General features: G+C 46.3%; 1 protein-coding gene across 2 annotated transcripts in view; it reads left to right on the plus strand.

Annotated features, from left to right (window-relative positions):
- VAPA (VAMP associated protein A) overlaps positions 1 to 19,373 on the plus strand; it is a 48,430-nt gene that overhangs the window by 13,313 nt on the left and 15,744 nt on the right. For both annotated transcript variants that reach the window (XM_083187648.1, XM_083187649.1), the window contains exons 2-3: positions 8,872 to 9,024; positions 18,131 to 18,234. In XM_083187648.1, the coding sequence (XP_083043774.1) occupies positions 8,872 to 9,024; positions 18,131 to 18,234 (257 nt within the window). The remainder of the gene's footprint in view (positions 1 to 8,871; positions 9,025 to 18,130; positions 18,235 to 19,373) is intronic.

Here is a 19,373-nt window from a genome sequence, read left to right on the forward strand (position 1 = left end):
AGCAGGCAGGGGCGGGGACACAATGGCGGCGGATGCCGGTGAGGGGAACGGAGAGCCGAGTAGGAGCAGCAGCAAGAAAAAAAGCCCATACAAATGAATGGGCATCCAGTGATTGGCTGAGCGCTCTCTCAGCCAATTGCTGAATGGCTGAGAGAGCACTCAGCCAATCACTGGCTGCCCATTCATTTGTATGGGCTTTTTTTTTTTCTTGCAGCACTGACTCCCCGTGCCTGGCTCTCAGTTACCCTCACTGGCGTCCCCCGCCCGCCACCTTTATGTCCGCTGCCCCCCCCCCCCCCCCACTTCCTCCACCTGCAGCTCCCCAGGAGTTGCATATGATAAATCGCATGCAATTTATCATATGCAAAACTTGGCACATCAAGTGCCTAAATCGTGTGTCCCCCTCCTGCTGAGCTGCCTGAGAAATCAGATCCGACTTGTCCTTAGGATGTATGGGGGCCTTAAGGAATTCAAGGGATGAGAAGATATCTCCCACCCTGGCTTTCATTATTCAACAGCACAATATATGAGAAGAGGAAAGTCCTCTTTCAATTAATGTGAGTGCTTACAGCAAGTGGCTGCTGTCTTTGCAGTTAAGGTGTGCCTGACACATGCACCCAGGCCCAAAGCCTTATGCTGGCCACACATCAGACCAACTTTCCTCCAACCAACCAACCAACTAGTTGGTTGGATGGAATAAAAACCTGGTACTGGGTAGGAGCAAATGTAATTTGTAATAAAGTCATTTGTTTCCCAAATCGGAAAATGGACAACAACTGTCACTCAGACAATGTGCTGTAGTTGGACCTATTTGATTTAAACAATTTCACTGAATGTTTTTGTCCATTCTCCTGAGTTTGTGAACACATTGCTTATTGGCATTTGCCCCCATAAAGTACCAAATTTTCAGTCCAACCAACCAACTAGTTGGATGGTTGGAGGAAAGTTGGTCTGATGTGTGGCCAGCATAAGTTACGTGGATTTCTGCTTACACCTCAGAAGGGTTGCCCAATACAATTGAATTGGCTCCCGCCCATTCTAGACAGGAACTTATTCTCCTGACAATTAGAATGTGAACTGCACAGAAAAGTATCAAAATGGGCTCATCACAAAGCAAACCTTCAGCAGTTAAAAGTAAAAAATACTTAAAGAAAAATGTTTATCTCAAGACACTATCCCTTCAAATCATAATAGAGAAAGGAGATGAGTTTTTCAATGGGATGGGTAGGTTGCTATAATGACTAAATGAAGACTATTTCTAAAGATCTATTTATGCAATTTTCATATTACTGTATATAAAATAATGTACAGTATTGTGTATATACCTACTGATTTTTTTTTTTCCAAGAAAAATACTGCTACATGACCTACATGTGATGTTTTTCCATTTAATTATTTCCATGCACATTATTAGATTTGTTTCACTTAAGTATTCATTCTGCACAGAGGTGGTTGATGCATGCAGTCAAGTGGCTGTAGGGCAAATGTAACAGCCTGCGAGATGTGGAAAGTACAGTGATTTTCAGTGTGTAAGAAGTGGGGTTAAAGTATAAATGTCTTAATAGCAAAACCAAGTTGTTTGTAGAGTAAAAATACCTCCCTTAAGGTGCCCATACACGGTACGTTTAACGGATCCGTTCGGCACTTAATTAGCACGCATCGCATCGGATCGCATCCCTAGTGCATGCCTTGTGCATGCACTGTGATCTGATGCGATGTGTACCTAGTACAAAAAGTATGTGCAGCACATACTTTTTGTACCGTACTATGTGATGCGCGGGAGCGCGCATCGCATAGTACTAAACGGAGCCGGCAAAAACGGACCGTGTATGGGCTGCATTAGTCTCGTGGCTGATATGCCAAAGACTATTACATGTGGATTGTAGTCTGTTTTAGTTACTATTAGTGTGATCTTCAGTCCTATGAGTGCATTAACAATGTATACTTGCAAATGGAAGCATGCTATAGATCCCTCTAAAACCCCCATTCTCACTACAGGCAAACTTCCGGGTCTAGCATGTCGACTCGGGGGATGCGGTCATTTGGAATTATGCATTATGGTAGACAGTCATTAGGTCGAATCCATTAGGTCGACATGCTAAAAGGTCGACATGACTCTAGGTCGACATGGGAAAAGGTCGACATGATTCTAGGTCGAAAGGTCATTAGTTCGACAGGTCATTAGTTCGACAAGGTCATTAGTTCGACATTGTCTATGTCGACATTCACAAGGTCGACATGGAGTTTTTCACTGTTTTTTGAGCCAACATGTGCCGACAGGCGGTATTTCATGCCCTACCATCCACTAGGGCGTGGTGGGAGAATAAAATAGTGTGCCGAGCGTAGCGAGGCACCGTGCCCGACGCATAGCGAGCGCAGCGAGCGATGCGAGGGGATGCAGTGCACTTTAAACTGTGTCCATGTCGACTGTGTTGACATTCAGGTAAAAAAACAGTGAAAAACCCCATGTCGACCTTGTGAATGTCGACATAGACAATGTCGAACTAATGACCTTGTCGAACTAATGACCTGTCGAACTAATGACCTTTCGACCTAGAATCATGTCGACCTTTTCCCATGTCGACCTAGAATCATGTCGACCTTTTAGCATGTCGACCTAATGGATTCGACCTAATGACTTTCTACCATAATGCAATAAACCAAATGATCCCAACCCCGACTCGGAAATTTGCCTTTTAACACAGGTTTTTTTGCAGTGTGAACGGGTCGCATACCCGGATATCATACACGGGTAAAACACTTCTTTTTACTTGTGTCTGAGATCCGGGTATGCAGACACTGGTTGTCCCGTTCTCGCTGCATTAAAAACCGGTGTCAAAAGGCAAATTACTGGGTAGAACTTCTTCACCCGAGAATTTGCCTAGCAGTGAGAAAGGGGGTCAGTCGCTGCAGTCCCCGGCATTTTAATGCCGGGTAAAAGCCATGTACTTCTCACTTGCTATGTTATACCGTGTTCTCACTGCAAGTGAGAAGTACACAGCTTTTACCTGGCATTAAAATGCTGGGCACTGCAGCGACGGACCCCCGTTCTCACTGCTAAACAAATTCCCGGGTGAAGTTCTACCCGGTAATTTGCCTTTTGACACTGGTTTTTATGCAGTGAGAACGGGACAACCCGCGTCTGCATACCCGGATCTCAGACACTGGTAAAAAGAAGGGTTTTACCCATGTATGATATCCGGGTATGCGACCCGTTCACACTGCAAAAATACCTGTGTTAAAAGGCAAATTTCCGAGTCGACATGCTAGACCCGGGAATTTGCCTGCAGTGAGAACAGGGTTTAATACTTAATTTCTGAGTAACAGAACAAGCCTCTCCCATTTCATTCTCTTCCCATATGCATCAGAGCTTGCCACATACACTAGCATGCTGCTTCCAGGGCCCACTCCCTGCAACCTGCTCTGCCAAACATTGTTCTATTCTATTCTCTGTCCATATTACATAGTAGGCTCTCCTGAATTATTTGTTTTTCTGTTTCCTGCTGAACCTTTTAACAATGCAGTAGAACGATATGTGGTGCATTATAAATATACATCAATTTGCTAATGAATAATATTGATTAAAAACAAGCCTGTGTGAATGGTGTTTGTTGCAGAACAAATTAATTAGCAACAGGTGTCCAGATAAGTGCAGACCACACAGACCTGACACGCTGTTATCAAGGCTCATTGTGACCACTTCCAATATACAGTATATAAAGTATACAGGTGGGGGGGCTCTTTTTTTTATACTTCAAATTATTCTTACCCCATGTGACTGATGGCTGTAGAGCAGAGGTTCACAAACGCGGTCCTCAAGGTACCCGAAAGGTCCATGGTTTAAGGCAGGGGTGGGAACCAACGGGCTGCGGGCCGTAAATGGCCCCCGTAGCCAGTGTGACTGGCCCACCCACCCTGCGGCTTATCTGGAATTCAAGGAAGGGTGTGTTCTCACGAGATGTCGGGAGATCTCGCGAGAAGTGTCTTAATCAGCAGCCGAAGTAAGGGACATGTGAAGCTGCCAGTCGGTGTGCGGGACGTGCAGCAGAAATTGTGTAAGTGCCACTGCCTATTGTAGATATGGCCTCCGACATATTTTAATACATTAGAAATGGCCCTCAGACCGAAAAAGGTTCCCCACCCCTGGTTTAAGGGTAACAAAGCTTTGGCACAGGTGCACAAATTAGTACCTCAATCAATCTGATTTAACTATGCCATGGAGACCTTCTTGAGACCTGGACCATTAGGTAGCATTGAGGGCCGCATTTGGGAACTTCTGCTGTAGGACATTTTTCATTGCATGGTTACAGTGAAGGATATGTTTATAATACAATGTTGATCAGCCTGCTATGTAAAAAGGAGTGTGCCTATATTAGTATGTTTTAGAACCTGTTATAAGAAGGTAAAACACACTAGTAGAAATTGGCAGGAGTAAATGACGTAAATATCTTAACAAGCTCGGACTTTTTGTTTTTATTATTTTTATCTGTATATTTACACTAGATAGTAGTGCCCCTGATTCCTATTACACCATACAGTAGTGGTGTAGTATTCACATGACATAACAGGATTAAGTAGCAGTACCTTGTGATGTCACACACTAGTGCACCTTATGCATGTTGTGCTATACAAAAGTAGTTGAGGACCGCATTTGGGAACCACTGATCTAGGCGACTGCAGTTAAGCATTGTATCATTGTACTTTCTAACTTCTCTGTAGAGATCAGTCTTCTATATATATCTTTATTATATTTATCTCTACTTGGTCTCAAGTTTTTTGGTACTTGTGTAGTTTCAACGCAGCAGTTATGTAGTCAGTGTAGCGTCCCTGTCAGAATGAGCGTAGTGTTCCCGCGGCCAGCATAGTTAAAAGTAGTGTTTTCCATAAGCGCGCCCTCCCGAACTTTTCATACCCCCACTATCTACGTCGGCGTGGAGTTGATTTTATGAAGTGTTGCGAGCGAGGCGAGCAGACGCGGATTACTTTACATGTAATCCACGGCCCCTCGCAGGGCTCGCTGCGCTCGCCACACTTTATAAAGTCAACTCCACGCCAATGTGGATAGTGGGGGTATGAAAAGGCCGCCGTGAAACTACACAAGTACCTTTTTTTTTTTTTTTAATGGTATGCTGAATGTCTATAAATGTATGGATCTCTAATACCCCTTTTACACCAGAGCCTCTACCCGGGTTATTGCAGCTCCACTCCAGGCCGGGGCTTGTTGTAATGGGGTTAAAAAAAAATCACAGTGGTCCGGTTCCCCGGGTGTCCGACCTGCCAAATGCTCAGGGTCAGACATGGGGCATCCCTAGTCAGGGACTGTGTAAATGGGTAACCCGGATCATTCAACCTGGGGACCCATTTCCCCCAATAGGGGAGCCCATACCTCTGGACCGCAGGATGCTGCGGTCAATCTGGAAGTTGGGCAAGGGCTGTATACAGCCTCCTCTGCTGTCTGTGGTACTATGCAGCGATGTGTGCTGAGAGATCTGTCGGGAGAATTGTTCTCCATTGAGAACACTGGCCCGGACCGATTAATAACTTGCTTGCAGGTTATTAATTGGTGGCAGATTCAGACCAGGGGGGCTGCGCATTTAGATTGCTGTGTGGTCTCTACACACAGCAATATTCAGAGCGATTTATTGAAATTATGAAAAAAATTGCTCAGAAAATGCCTGAATATCGCTCCATGTGTAGGGCCCATAAGTTCTAACGTTAAAATATGGAGATAAACAGGGCTTGGAATTTATACATGTTGGAAAATTGTTAGAATCTGTCAGTTTAATCTGAGTGTTTGCACCACTACAGTTTTGTTAAACACAATGTTCCTGAGCGGCAGGAAGTGTCCATACTAACACAGCATGTAGCTTGCCTGTCATTGTTTGCTGGGAGAGACAATGCTGAGTAAGGTCACAAATTAATACTTCTATGGAGGGTTTAGAGTTAAAAATTAACCAAGATCATGAGAGTAAATTTTGAAAATGTGGATTTAAAAGTTGAAAAGCTGTAATTCTTCGTAATGGAATCAAACTGCGCCATCTGGTGGATACAAATATTTTCACTTCACCTTGGCAGTACAAAATGAGCAAAAAATGGATTTAGTTCACTTTAACTCAATATGCTCTATGGGGCGATTCAATTGTTTTTAAAAGGTGGCCAAAGTATTGTGCGTATGTTGAAGTAACTTAATTGTTGCTCCGCTTGACCATCCATTATTTCTTGTGTACCCAAATAGACCGGGTTTAGTGGCATTATAGCAGATGCACCTGTTTAGGGGGCGATTAATTTGTGTTTTGGGGCACCCATCAGAGCAATCCAATTGTTGCTGTGATCAGGTGGCCAGCTTAATCCTATTTATAGTAGTTCCCTCAAAGTCCCATTTGGGACTTCTCTGTGAGAAGAGATGTCTTCCATGGCTAATAGACACCCGACAACAATAGACAGAGCAAAAATGTATTTGGTTTGAAAAGAAGGTACACCACTTATTAAATATAGGGAAAGAGAAAAAGACCCTCCACCTTATTAAGGCACACTATCGTAACAATACTCCCCTAATTTGTAGTGGGGCCAATCTGGTTCTTCTATAAATTCCTTAGATGGTATACATAAAAGGAGAAGAAAAACACAGACAACGATCCTCATGTAATTCTGATATCACAAGTTTGTCAGATCAATGATGTGTGAAATGTAATCACATAAAAAAAAGGGTTCTTAATAATGGTCAGGGGAGCCCCCTTTGCCGGGTACTCACCCAGGTCACGTTTAGTCAGGCACATCAATATGTTATCTTATAATGTATTCCCACTGGTGTCTGGATCAAATAAAGCCAGATAACAACTGGGGTGAAATGGAAATCCACTTTTTATTCAAACATAGTGAAATATTAAAATAATTGAGCTGGGGTACTCCTCTTTAGGGTTAAAGGAGTTCTGAATGGATTGATGTAGTTCTTCCGAAATGACGGGGCCCCGTCCCTTGCAGATCCTCCCTTGCTCCCTGGATGGTGTCCCACACTCCACCAGTTTCGGAAGAACTACATAGAGCACTACGGAAGTGCTCTATTCAGATGACCTATATGTTCGGCTTTAGCTATCTGTTGAGCAGCATGGAAAAAATTCAGTCTGATGACAAATATAGAAAGTGTGGAAAGCTGAGCCACATGTACTCTGCAACCTGCGCTGCAAATGTGGAGTTACTCCTCCTCCTCCCTCCCCCTTTCAGGATGCTCTTGGTAAATTGATCCCAAGTTGGTGATGGTATGGAGCACGCTCTGTGATTGCTGGTGTAATTATTTAAATATATTCTAGTCGGAGTGCACTTTATAGGGTATCCAGACTGATCACAGATTGACAGTCATATGGTCGACCGGGTTCAAATGTCGACATGGTCAAAAGGTCGACATGCTTTTTTTTACAAAATGTTGTTGATATGTGCCGACAGGAGGAGTTTCATGCCCTACCATCCACTATGGCTTGGAGGGAGAATATAATAGTGTTCCGAAGCATAGTGAGTTCATGCGGTACACTTAGACAGTGTTCATGTTGACCTATGTCAACATAGACACCAAAAAACCCATGAAAAACTCATGTTGACCTTTTTCATGTTGATCTTTTACATGTTGACCTTTTGACCCGGTCAACCTTTTCACTGTCTACCTTTAGACCCTGTAAACTTTTTCAATGTCGACCATTTGAACCCTCTCGCCCCTTTAACCCTGTCGACCATATGACTGCAGACCTAGACATTGTAGATCTAATATGCCATAACCCTTCCTTTTCTAGCCCTTTGTCCTGGTCTGTGTGCTGAAGTGGTACTGTACTTCATAAGGGAAGTGATACATGTGCTCATTCTTGAGACACATTCAGATGTCACTGTAACATCCCTACAAGGAACATGTTGCAGGGTTTCCCATTTGAAGTCCTCCAGGCGCACTAACAGTCCAGGATTAAGGATAGCCATATTTGAGCATAATTGACTTAATTAATACCTTGGATATTTTGAATTACCAATCTGTGCTAAAGCATCACTACAGCATGGACTGTTTAGTGCAGGCATGTCCAACCTGCGGCCCTCCAGCTGTTGTGAAACTACACATCTCAGCACGCCTTGCAATAGTTTTAGCATTACCTAATAGCAATACTATGGCAAGGCATGCTGAAATGTGTAGTATCACAACAGCTGGAGGGCCGCAGGTTGGACATGCCTGGTTTAGTATATTGAATAGATAAAGTAGGTTGGGAAAGGCTGACATACTGGATTATAATGTCATGCCTTAATGCTTTCTGATGTGTTTTTATATCTATTCCATACTGTATATAGAAATTTGCTTTAAATATTTTTGTTTTTAACATGTGGCCCTACACAGGCTTTAATCTGTGTATTTATACAATTGCATGTATGTCCAGTTGTTGTTAATGGTTAGACTGAAGACTGACCCTTTTCCATAAAAATCAGTTCCAGACCCGTAATGTCCCTGTTTCCACTGTGGGACTGTCTGGGCTTATTCCTGGGTTGACGTCATTCACAGTGCACACGGGTGCAAGCTCTCTTCTCCTGGCGCTTGGAGTTTGGTTACCAGTTTCCACTGCAGCTCACCCAGGTCCGTTTCATGTAAAAACCTGCTCGCTACCCGGGTAACTGGAATCGGGTGAAGCCTTTCCACTGACGAAAATCCTGTGTTGATGTGCGTTCGTGTGCACAAACTAGGGATGTCGGTGGAGGAGGGGTATACATGAAAGTGGTTAAAACATTTTTTTTTTATTTACTATTAATTGAGCTGCTTATTGACTCTTCACTCCGTTTATGAAATGCAGATGTCTGAATTTAAAATGGTATTTATGTTTTGAACATGTTGTGGTTTGTTTTTTTTAGGTCCGTTTACAGATGTTGTTACCACAAACCTCAAACTGCGGAATCCGTCCGACAAGAAAGTATGCTTCAAGGTGAAAACTACAGCTCCTCGACGCTACTGTGTGCGGCCAAACAGTGGCACCATCGATCCTGGAGCCACCGTAACAGTTTCGGGTAATTGTAATGTGTGTTTTAAAACGGTATCATTTTAGTTTTCTTTTTACTTTTTTTTTTTTAATTAACGGTTTTCCTGCTCTGGTCACATCAGATGTGACCACACCAGGCTGTGCTTTTCTTGACAAGGATGCATCTGATGCAACCAGTCCAAAAAGTCCACTGTGTTGCTGCTGGAAGATCCAGCAGCCATCAATCTCAGAGGGACATCCAGCCCCACTGCTTCCTGCCCCCCCCCCCCCCCCCCCCTTCAAATGCACACTGTGCAGATGGGGCAGCCTGGGGCTGAAAAATACATGATGGATAAGATCATTTTTTTTTTTTTTATTATATTGACCATCGATCTGTAAACAAATGTTCATAAAAATGTTTAAATTTTTTTTTTTTTTTTTTTTTTTTATAAATTTGAGTTGTATATTTTTCAAATCGGACATGTCCATCTTGCGGCCCTCAGCTGTTGTGAAACTACACATCCCAGCATGCCTTGCCATAGTTTAAGCATTCCCTAATAGCAAAACTGTGGCAAGACATGATGGGACATGTAGTTTCACAAAAGCTGGAGGGCTGCAGGCTGGACATGCCTGCTTTAAATTAATTTTCTTAACCTAAATTAGTAATACAGAAAACCAACAATTTTTTTATTAGTTTTTCGAGAAGATAACAGCCAGTTTAGTGGGTATTCAATCCCGGCAGCTATTTCTAACAGGTGGAAATAGTCTGTTTCTGGCATTATTAGGTGGGAAGTAATTTTACTATTTCTTTCGAATATATTACTACAGTTGGAATGTCCCTGCATCAGCGAAAACAGGTGCCAATAGTCAGAAACTGACAAGGATTTGACAGTCTAGGCTTCCAACAATAGAGATTTGCCTCCCGGTTCCGGGTTGGATTGAATACTGAGAGCTGCAATTTTTGCTTGCCGAAAATAGCGTCTGGGATTGAATACCCCCTCCCCAACCCCCAATGTGTTTAAACACCTTTTCAGGTTTAAATCTGTGCATTCCAAACTTCTTAAATAACATTAAAATGATTGTGCCATTGTTCTTGTAAAAATAAAAGGTAGTTCCCAATGAAATCCAAAGCATATTGGTAAGCCTGACTCTTAACGCAGATTTGGTTGAAATTAATTTTTTTTACAAAAAAAAAATAAAAAATGGCTTTACCTGGCTGTAACTTAAACTATTTCTAATTGCCTTCCATTGTTCATAAAATCATATCTCCAATAGTACTCCCAGTGTTATGGACAAGAGTTTGATTTCATTTGTTTAGATTTTGTTTTTGGTTGTACGTTCATTAGCAACAACGACCTGAACCTCTCAAGAGGTTTAGTCGACAAGCAACATGTCGACATGAGTTTTTCACTTTTTTGTATACTTCCTGTCACATGGCTCACTTCACTCACCATGCTGCGCTCAGCACACTTCACTGCTCCCAGTGAGTCTACATGGATGGAAAAGTATTTGAAAGTTAAATAAAACAAAAATCCAACTCATGTAGACCTTTAGCTTGTGTTTGCCGTTGGACCGTGTTGACCTGTTGACTCGTATTGTATCATATCATGATCATCTATCATCAGGATACCGTTTTTGTTTTATAATCCTCCTGCAAAAGTCAAGACAGTCTGGTTGTGTATACTGTATTTGTTTTATCCTTATACAGATGGAACACCTACAAGCCAGCCAGCCTGCAGGATCACCAGATGTCTTGAGCTGGCGCAGGCTGGCAGACAGAAGCTCCATCTGACGGGGCGGGCGAGTGTCTCACACACCAGCACGGTGGTGGGGAGCGGCTTCCCTGCCCATCTCTGCTTCAGGGAGACGGGCAGGCCTGCGGGAGGCGAGCCGGCGGGCTCCGACAGAATGGGCGCACAAGCCTACTTCTGTGGGATGGCGCGCAGCGGCAATTGCCGATTCTATCGCCTGGAGCAGCTCCATCTGTAGATACTGTATAGTTTTAGCCTATATACCAGCTTGCATTCACACTGCTTATCTCTATTTTGCTGAACATCACCAGGCACTATGTGTAGTAAAATACTGCCTGATGTGATGGGTGGAGAGGATCATTACCACCAAGGAGCTTTGAACATGGCATAATCACTGTATAAGTGAATGCACTACACATCACTGCCCACCAACTGCAGACCTTCATGACCACATTTACTACCACGTCTGCTCTTGCTCAAATGGTAAAAACAGTGCCCCTGCAGGCAGGCAGATTTCATTTCATGCTACACGGCCCAAGAAAGTCCTGAGATGTTTAAAGTGATTAGAAATGGACTCCTCTACCACCAGATAAACTTCTACGGCATGCATTGCAGTTAATGTGGACTAGCATCCATGCATAGCCAGTTCCCAAATTCCAGTTGTTGTGAGCAAAAACAGATCAACATCTTTGGGGTAGGTGTATAAAGCCGTGAGAAGAGTGGTTGCCATGTACAATTCTCTAATCAGCTGCCATGTGTTATTTTAAAGAATGCACCTGATAAATGTTACTTCAAAGGTGATTGGTACACTTCTCCACTCCACTGCTTCATACACCACTGCTAAAGCTTTCTAATAAAACAGATGGTGTCCATAGAGCGGAGAAAAACGAAATATCACAAAACCTAATTTAAGTTTGAATCTTTTCTATTTTAATTTTGCGTGGTTTAATGTCGCACCTTTGGACTGGGGTTCCCAACCACGGCCCTCAAGGCATACTAAAGCTGGATGCACACTAGGCCAACTGATTGGCTGAACTATCTGACCGTTTAGTGCGTACACACTTTCTGATTATCATCCTAATATGTTCTACCTGATTTCACAACTGGGCACGCATTTGCATATGCCCAGTTATGATACCAGGCTAGGGTGGCTTCCGCAGCAAGTGTACGGGTGGTCAGCACATAACCCATACACACAGCGCACGGGTGCTGATATAAGTGCAGATATCAGCCATTGGTTGTCCAGCTTGGTTGCCGTGTTATGTCTGTGAATGACATTGTACAAACATTGAAGGTAACACACCTTCCTGTATGCCCACGTTGCCAGTGTTTATACCCAGCATAACAGCCCAGGTTTTAAGGCTAGCCATGCTTGCACACAGATGAATTAATTAGTATCTTGGTTATTTTGATTTTACCATTTGTGCTTAAACATGGATATCACTATATTTGGACTGTTAGTGTGCTTTGAGGATCAAGATTGGGAAACACTGCCTAAAGGGACTCTATACGTCTCCTATTTCTCTGACATGCAGCAGGGGCCACTGGGAATCACTTCGGGGTTTTGGAGCATGGATAGCTGGGAGCTAGGCACTACTTAGTTTTAATACAGGGGAGACTAGCTCCTCCCCTCCAAGACCCATCATCCCCCAGTGAGAAAATTGTGCCTGAGGGAGCTAGTCACAGCTCTCACTGCTCCTGCACTACTCTAATACTTTGCAGTCTTTATTTTCTCTAATCTTCAACAACTACACAAAGGATCCCTTCCCTGCTTATTGAAAAGCTAGGGTCCGGGATTCCAGCGCCCCTGGGTCTTTCCCAGGCTGTCAGTCAGGGCCTCTTCAAAGGCACCTGCCGCGACATCACAGCGTTCCTGCCACCCTCCATCAAAGGGGATTGCCAGGCGCTACAGCAGAGCCTCAGCAGGGGTGAGTAAGAGACCCACACTAGTATTGTAATACAGTACGCCGCGGCGCTAATCCAGCAGACGCCGCGCTAATAAATGGCGTGGCGGAAGGGGTTAATGGCGGCCGCGGCGGGGGGTCTGAGCGCGCCTTGTAAGAGGGCGCGAGTACTAGCCCCCACCTGTCCCTAGCCTCTACACGCGGGCAGCGCTGTCCCTGCAGGGCGCCGCCGCCATTTTGACTGGCGCGGCGGGGGTTAATGGCGGCCGCGAGGGGGATTTATAGCACGCCTGAATAGAAAGGCGCAGCAAGCCCTCCAAGCGCCGGCAGACTCTGTCCCCTTCCTAAGCAGGGCACAGGCAAGGCTGCGGTGAGGAGGGGGGGAAGGTGCACGCTGAGGTGGGCATGGCGCGGCCCTGTTAACATACACACACACTATATGCTGCTCTCTCCTCTTGTCTTGCAGGAAGACTGCAGCTTCTGTAACCCTTTCAGGGCACTATCTGTCATTTTGACTGTGTTTATAGGGACTTACTCCCTTCCAGGACCCGCTCTCCCAGGGGGGATTTGGGTATTGCCCTAGGGTGATCCACTGTCTTGTGTGTGTGTGTGTGTGGGTGTGTGTGTTTGTTTGTGTGTGCCTTAAAATTGAGTGGCCCACGTGCAGACATGGCGAGCAAGTCCAAGGCTGCTCAAAAGTCTTTCACCTGCACAGTTTGTTCCAATAAGTTCTCCCAATACTCTGATGGGGGAACTTCAGTCTGTCAGACCTGCGCGGTCCCCCCGTCAGGGTCCCAGACTACCGACACACCAGCCCCACAGTGGGCGGCAGCCTTAGTCGGCACTATGACTAAGTTGTCTGCGGAGTTGGCAGTATCCCGCAGGGCAGAGCCTGCATGGGCTACGGCTTTGTCCAGGTCGGTGGACACCTTGGCGGGGGCCCTGGCCAAGCCCCAGAGGCCGGGTCCCTTAGCCCAGAAGCGCCCCTTTCAGATGATGCTTCAGGGTGAGGACACAGATGAGGAACCTGAGCCCTTTGAAGAGATGGAAGAGGGTGAGTGGGAGGAGGTACAGGATACCCCTCAGGAGGCGGAGCCAACTCCGGTCGGTATAGAAGCCCTTATTCTCGCAGTTAAGGAGGTGTTACATTTGCCTGAGGATCCTCTTCCGGCTCCCCAGGAGTTGGATTTATTTGGAAATACACAGAGAACCTCTGTGGTGTTTCCCTGCCCTAACCAGGATCAGCTTCTAGAGGCCTGGAAGCGACCGGACAGGCGCTTTCAGGTACCGAAGAGGTTTCCTTCCATGTACCCTTTTGAGCCGACAGCCTTGAGCAAATGGGAAACACCTCCACCGGTGGACACATCCGTGTCAAGATTATCCAAGAAGACCACCCTGCCAGTTCCAGGGGCATGTTCGCTCAAGGATCCGTCAGACCGGAAAATGGAGGCCACCTTAAAGGCTATGTATACGGCGGCTGGTGCCCAGCTTCGGCCGGCCATAGTGTCGGCCTGGGTAAATAGGGCAAATGCCAGGTGGGCGGAGCTGATCACTGAGGGCCTCGACTCAGGGATGCCAGCAGAGGAGATTCGCCAACTGGCGGAACATATTAAGGAGTCGGCGGAATTCCTTGGAGACGCTGCTAAGGATATTTCCCTTATTTCATCACGCATCTCTGCGAACGCCATTGCAGCAAGACGGGCCTTGTGGCTGCGATCTTGGCAGGCTGACGCAGAATCTAAAAGAGCGGTCGAAGGTCTCCCCTTTGCGGGCGATATTCTATTTGGTCCAGAGCTGGACAGATGGATTTCGCAGGCTACCGGGGGAAAATCTGCCTTTTTGCCAACAGCGGCACCACCTCAGAGACGCCAATATGCGGGACCCTCTTTTCAATCCTTTCGTCCACAACGTTCCTTTCGGGGCAGAGGAAGAGGCTTCCAATCATCCAGAGGTACTAGAGCCAGATCTCGTCCACAGGCCGCCCTCCGGGTCCAGGAGCCAAAGCAGCCCACAAAGCCGGCAGCATGACGGTTTGCCAGCTTCAGTGGGAAACTGGTCAGTCGGAGCACGTCTCTCCTACTTCAGAACCCAATGGTTCTCCCTAACGGAGGACCCTTGGGTTCGCAGGATTATTTCGGAGGGCTATCGTATACAGTTCGACGCTCCTCCTCCCAACAGGTTCTTCACCACAGCGCTGCCAGAATCCTCGGAAAAGAGAGATGGGATTCTCCTGGCTATACAGATGCTGTTGGACTCTCAGGTCATCTGTCCGGTCCCGGTCTCACAGAGAAGGTTGGGGTATTACTCCAATCTCTTTGTGGTGCCGAAGCCGGATGGGTCAGTTCGACCCATACTAAACCTCAAGGCCTTAAACCTACTGGTCTCGCACCAACCATTCAAGATGGAGTCAGTCCACTCAGTAATAGCTTCCTTGGAGCCAGGGGAATATATGATTTCCCTGGACATAAAGGATGCTTATCTGCATATCCCCATCTGCAGCCATCACCAGGTTTTTCTACGCTTCGCAGTGGGCAGAGACCATTTTCAATTCAGGGCTCTACCTTTCGGATTATCGTCAGCCCCCAGAGTGTTCACCAAGACTCTGTCGGTGGCGATCGCCGCTCTTCGGAGCCAGGGGGTGACGATAATCCCTTATCTGGACGACCTTCTCGTCAAGGCCCCTTCAGTTCAGATGCTCGAGGACCATACCAGGAGGACGATTTTGATGCTGACCAGCTTAGGCTGGGTCATGAACTACAAGAAGTCCTCGCTGACCCCTACTCAGAGGATTCGGTTTCTGGGCCTTTGGTTGGACACAGAGGCTCAGAGAGTCTTCCTTCCGGAGGAAAAGATTTTGGCCATTCAGGAGCTAGCTCGAAGAGTGTTGCTACCTCAGAGGGTCAGTTTACACCTTTGTGTGCAGTTACTGGGGAAGATGGTGTCGGCCTTTCCAGCACTGGGCTGGGGGCGCTTTCACTCCAGAACTTTTCAGATGGACCTCCTCAAGAAAGGAGCAGGTTCTCATCTATTGCTTCACAGACAGATCCGGTTATCCCCTCATGCCCGTCTATCCTTGACTTGGTGGCTCCAGCGAGATCACTTGAGCGAGGGCCGTCGCTTCGCGATCCACAATTGGACAGTAATGACGACGGACGCCAGTCTGAGCGGTTGGGGAGCGGTCCTCCTAGACCTCAGAATGCAAGGAAGATGGACCACTCAGGAACAGACCTTACCGATCAATGTATTGGAGTTAAGGGCTATTTACAATGCGCTGGTCAGATCGGAGAATCTACTTCAGGGTCACGCAGTGAAGGTCCGCTCGGACAATGCGACAGCAGTGGCCTATGTGAACAGGCAAGGGGGAACTCGCAGCAGAATGGCCATGACAGAGGTCAGAAGAATCCTTCTTTGGGCAGAACGTTGGAAGGTGGTTCTGATGGCGGTGTTCCTTCCAGGAGTGGAGAACATAGAAGCAGATTTTCTCAGCCGAAAAAGTCTGCATCCAGGAGAATGGTCCCTACACCCAGAGGTGTTTCAAGACCTCACCAGGAGGTGGGGCACTCCCGAGGTAGACTTGATGGCCTCGCGGGAAAATCATCAGCTACCAAGGTATGTGGCTCGCACAAGAGACCCAGGAGCAATAGCAATCGACGCCCTATCAACTCCGTGGAACTACAGGTTGGTCTACCTGTTCCCTCCGCTGCCTCTCCTAGCGCCAGTCTTGAAGAAGCTCAAGAGAGAGCCAGTTCAGGCGATTCTCATTGCGCCTTTTTGGCCTCGACGGTCATGGTTCTCGGACATTCAGAGGATGGCAGTGGACGAAGTCCGGTTGCCGCTACGCCAGGACCTTCTACAACAGGGCCCATTTTGGCATCAAAAGTTGACACAGCTCCATTTGACGGCGTGGCTGTTGAGACCGCAGTGTTGAGGGAAAGGGGCATACCTCGTTCGGTAATTCCCACCATGCTGAGGGCTCGCAGACCGTCGTCAGCGGCCCATTACCACCGGATTTGGCGCACATATTCGAAGTGGTGTGAGGAAAAGGGCTGGCCTTATCGGAATTTCAAGCTTTCTCGCCTATTGTTGTTCCTACAACGAGGTCTGGATGCAGGCCTTAAGCTAGGATCGCTGAAGGTACAGATCTCAGCGTTGTCCATCCTTTTTCAAAGGAGGTTAGCACTATTGCCTGAGATCCAGACTTTTTTGCAGGGGGTCCTTAGAGTGCAACCACCGTTTGCTCCACCTGTTCCTCCATGGGACCTAGATTTGGTTCTGTCGTTCCTCCAGTCAGAGACTTTTGAACCGCTGGAAAGGGTGGAACTTAAGTTCTTGTGTTGGAAAACGGTCCTTCTGCTAGCTCTGGCCTCTGCGCGCAGAGTATCAGAGCTTAGTGCACTGTCCTGCAGAGCTCCATATCTCATTTTTCATGAGGACAGGGCGGAGCTACGCACGACTTCTGCATTCCTTCCAAAAGTTGTTTCCTCATATCATATGAACCAACCTATAGTGGTACCGGCTTTTCAAGGGGACTCTTCTCAACAGAAATCATTGGATGTTGTACGCGCCTTAAAGATTTATGTGTCTAGAACTAGACGAATCCGGAAGACGGATGGGTTGTTCGTTTTGTATGACGCTTTTCGCCGGGGACGTCCGGCTTCAAAACAAACTTTAGCGAGATGGATAAAATTCACAATCAGAGGTGCCTACTTAAAGGCGGGGAGAGTTCCGCCTTCCTCCTTGACGGCACATTCTACCAGATCTGTAAGCACGTCTTGGGCTGCAAGACGAGGCGCTACAGTTGCGCAGATTTGCAGGGCGGCCACTTGGTCGTCCGTAAATACGTTCGTGCGCTTTTACAGTTTCGACACCTTCGCTGACTCTGCCGCAGCGTTCGGTCGTTTGGTCCTCCAGAATCCCCAGCGCTCTCCCACCCGGGGCCTGGTCTTTGGAACCTCCCCGAAGTGATTCCCAGTGGCCCCTGCTGCATGTCAGAGAAAAGAGGATTTTGGTACTCACCGATAAATCCATTTCTCTGAGATCAGCAGGGGCCACTGGGCGCCCAACCCAGCCTGCGGATCCTGGTCGTTGTGGCTGTACGTGGGTCCAGTTTACTCGTTTGCCTGGTTGTTGTGTTATTGTTGGTTGTTATAACGTTTTTTGTTCCTATCTCCTCTAGTTTACCAATTTTCTCACTGGGGGATGATGGGTCTTGGAGGGGAGGAGCTAGTCTCCCCTGTATTAAAACTAAGTAGTGCCTAGCTCCCAGCTATCCATGCTCCAAAACCCCGAAGTGATTCCCAGTGGCCCCTGCTGATCTCAGAGAAATGGATTTATCGGTGAGTACCAAAATCCTCTTATAGTTTTCTGCAGGTTTGACCTGTATTAGATGCTTTACTTTCAATTTAGTTAAGATATGATTACAACTGTTTTATATTTATTTTGATAATATTAGGGCATTAGGTGGGTTTATTTCACTAAACTTTTCTTTTCCTTTAAACAGTAATGTTACAGCCGTTTGACTATGATCCAAATGAAAAGAGTAAGCACAAGTTCATGGTTCAGACAGTATTTGCTCCGTCTCATATAGCCGATCTTGAAACAGTGGTAAGTTCAATAATGGTGATGATCATGTAGACTGCATGAACTCCCCTTTCCCATTTATATTTGTTCCGTCATTATTTTCCACTTGTTTCTCACCATATTCTGTCAAGTAAGATTGACTAAGTGAATGTATTACAGGCGGGTGGAGTTTGTATGGATTTTTACAAAATGGTTTGTAATATACTGTAGGGCGATTTGTTACTCTTTATGACAAATTATGACTAAGAACAATGCACAGCCTTGAAAAATACAGAAGGGAATCTGGCTTTGGAAAGTGATGTAAGGGATGTGTTTGGTAAACAGGTTGTTGCTGTAATCATGAGGGTAAACCTAGATGTGAAGTATATAAAACATTCCATTAATGATATATTGCTAGTTTCTATAATTGGAGTTTAATAATAAAGTAATAATAAATGGCCCCTTTTATTTCTTTATCCCCCTTCGATGCTCCAACCCCCAACCGTGGCACTCGCCTATCACCCGATTCCTTAAAAAGTGCTCTCGCACTGCTGAGCGCTTCTGGAAGAAATCACGCTCCCTTGCGGATTATCTCCATTTCAAATTCATTCTTTCCTCCTTCAGCTCTGCCCTTGCTCTGGCCAAGGAATCCTACTTTAAGTCCCTCATCCTTTCCCAATCATCCAATCCCCCCCTCCTCCAGCTCTTCCGTCCTCCATCGTAGCCACTGATTTTGCTACCTACTTTTCAACCAAAATCTCCTCTCTCAGGACTGCCATCACTGCTGCCATGACCTCACCCTCTCCCTCCTCCCCTCCTACATCTCCACTCCCCTCCTTCCAACCCCTGTCCTCATTTTACCCCACCACTGCTGCTGAAGTCCACTCTATCCTTCAATCCGCTTCTCCCTCCACCTGCCCGCTCGATCCTATCCCCTCCAATATTATCCGTCGTCTCAGTCCATCAGTCTGCTCTCACCTGGCTCACCTCTTTAATCTTTCCCTATCCTCTGGGATCTTCCTTTCCTCCTTCAAACACGCTCTTGTCTCCCCAATTCTCAAAAAAACAAATCTGGACCCCAACTCTCCATCCAACTACAGGCCCATCTCCCTCCTCCCTTTTGCCTCCAAGCTCCTAGAACGTCTGACCTATAATCGTCTCCTAAGCCACCTTACTGCTAACTC

Source organism: Crinia signifera, chromosome 5, assembly GCF_055691185.1.
Source record: "Crinia signifera chromosome 5, ASM5569118v1, whole genome shotgun sequence".
Classification (NCBI taxonomy): domain Eukaryota; kingdom Metazoa; phylum Chordata; class Amphibia; order Anura; family Myobatrachidae; genus Crinia; species Crinia signifera.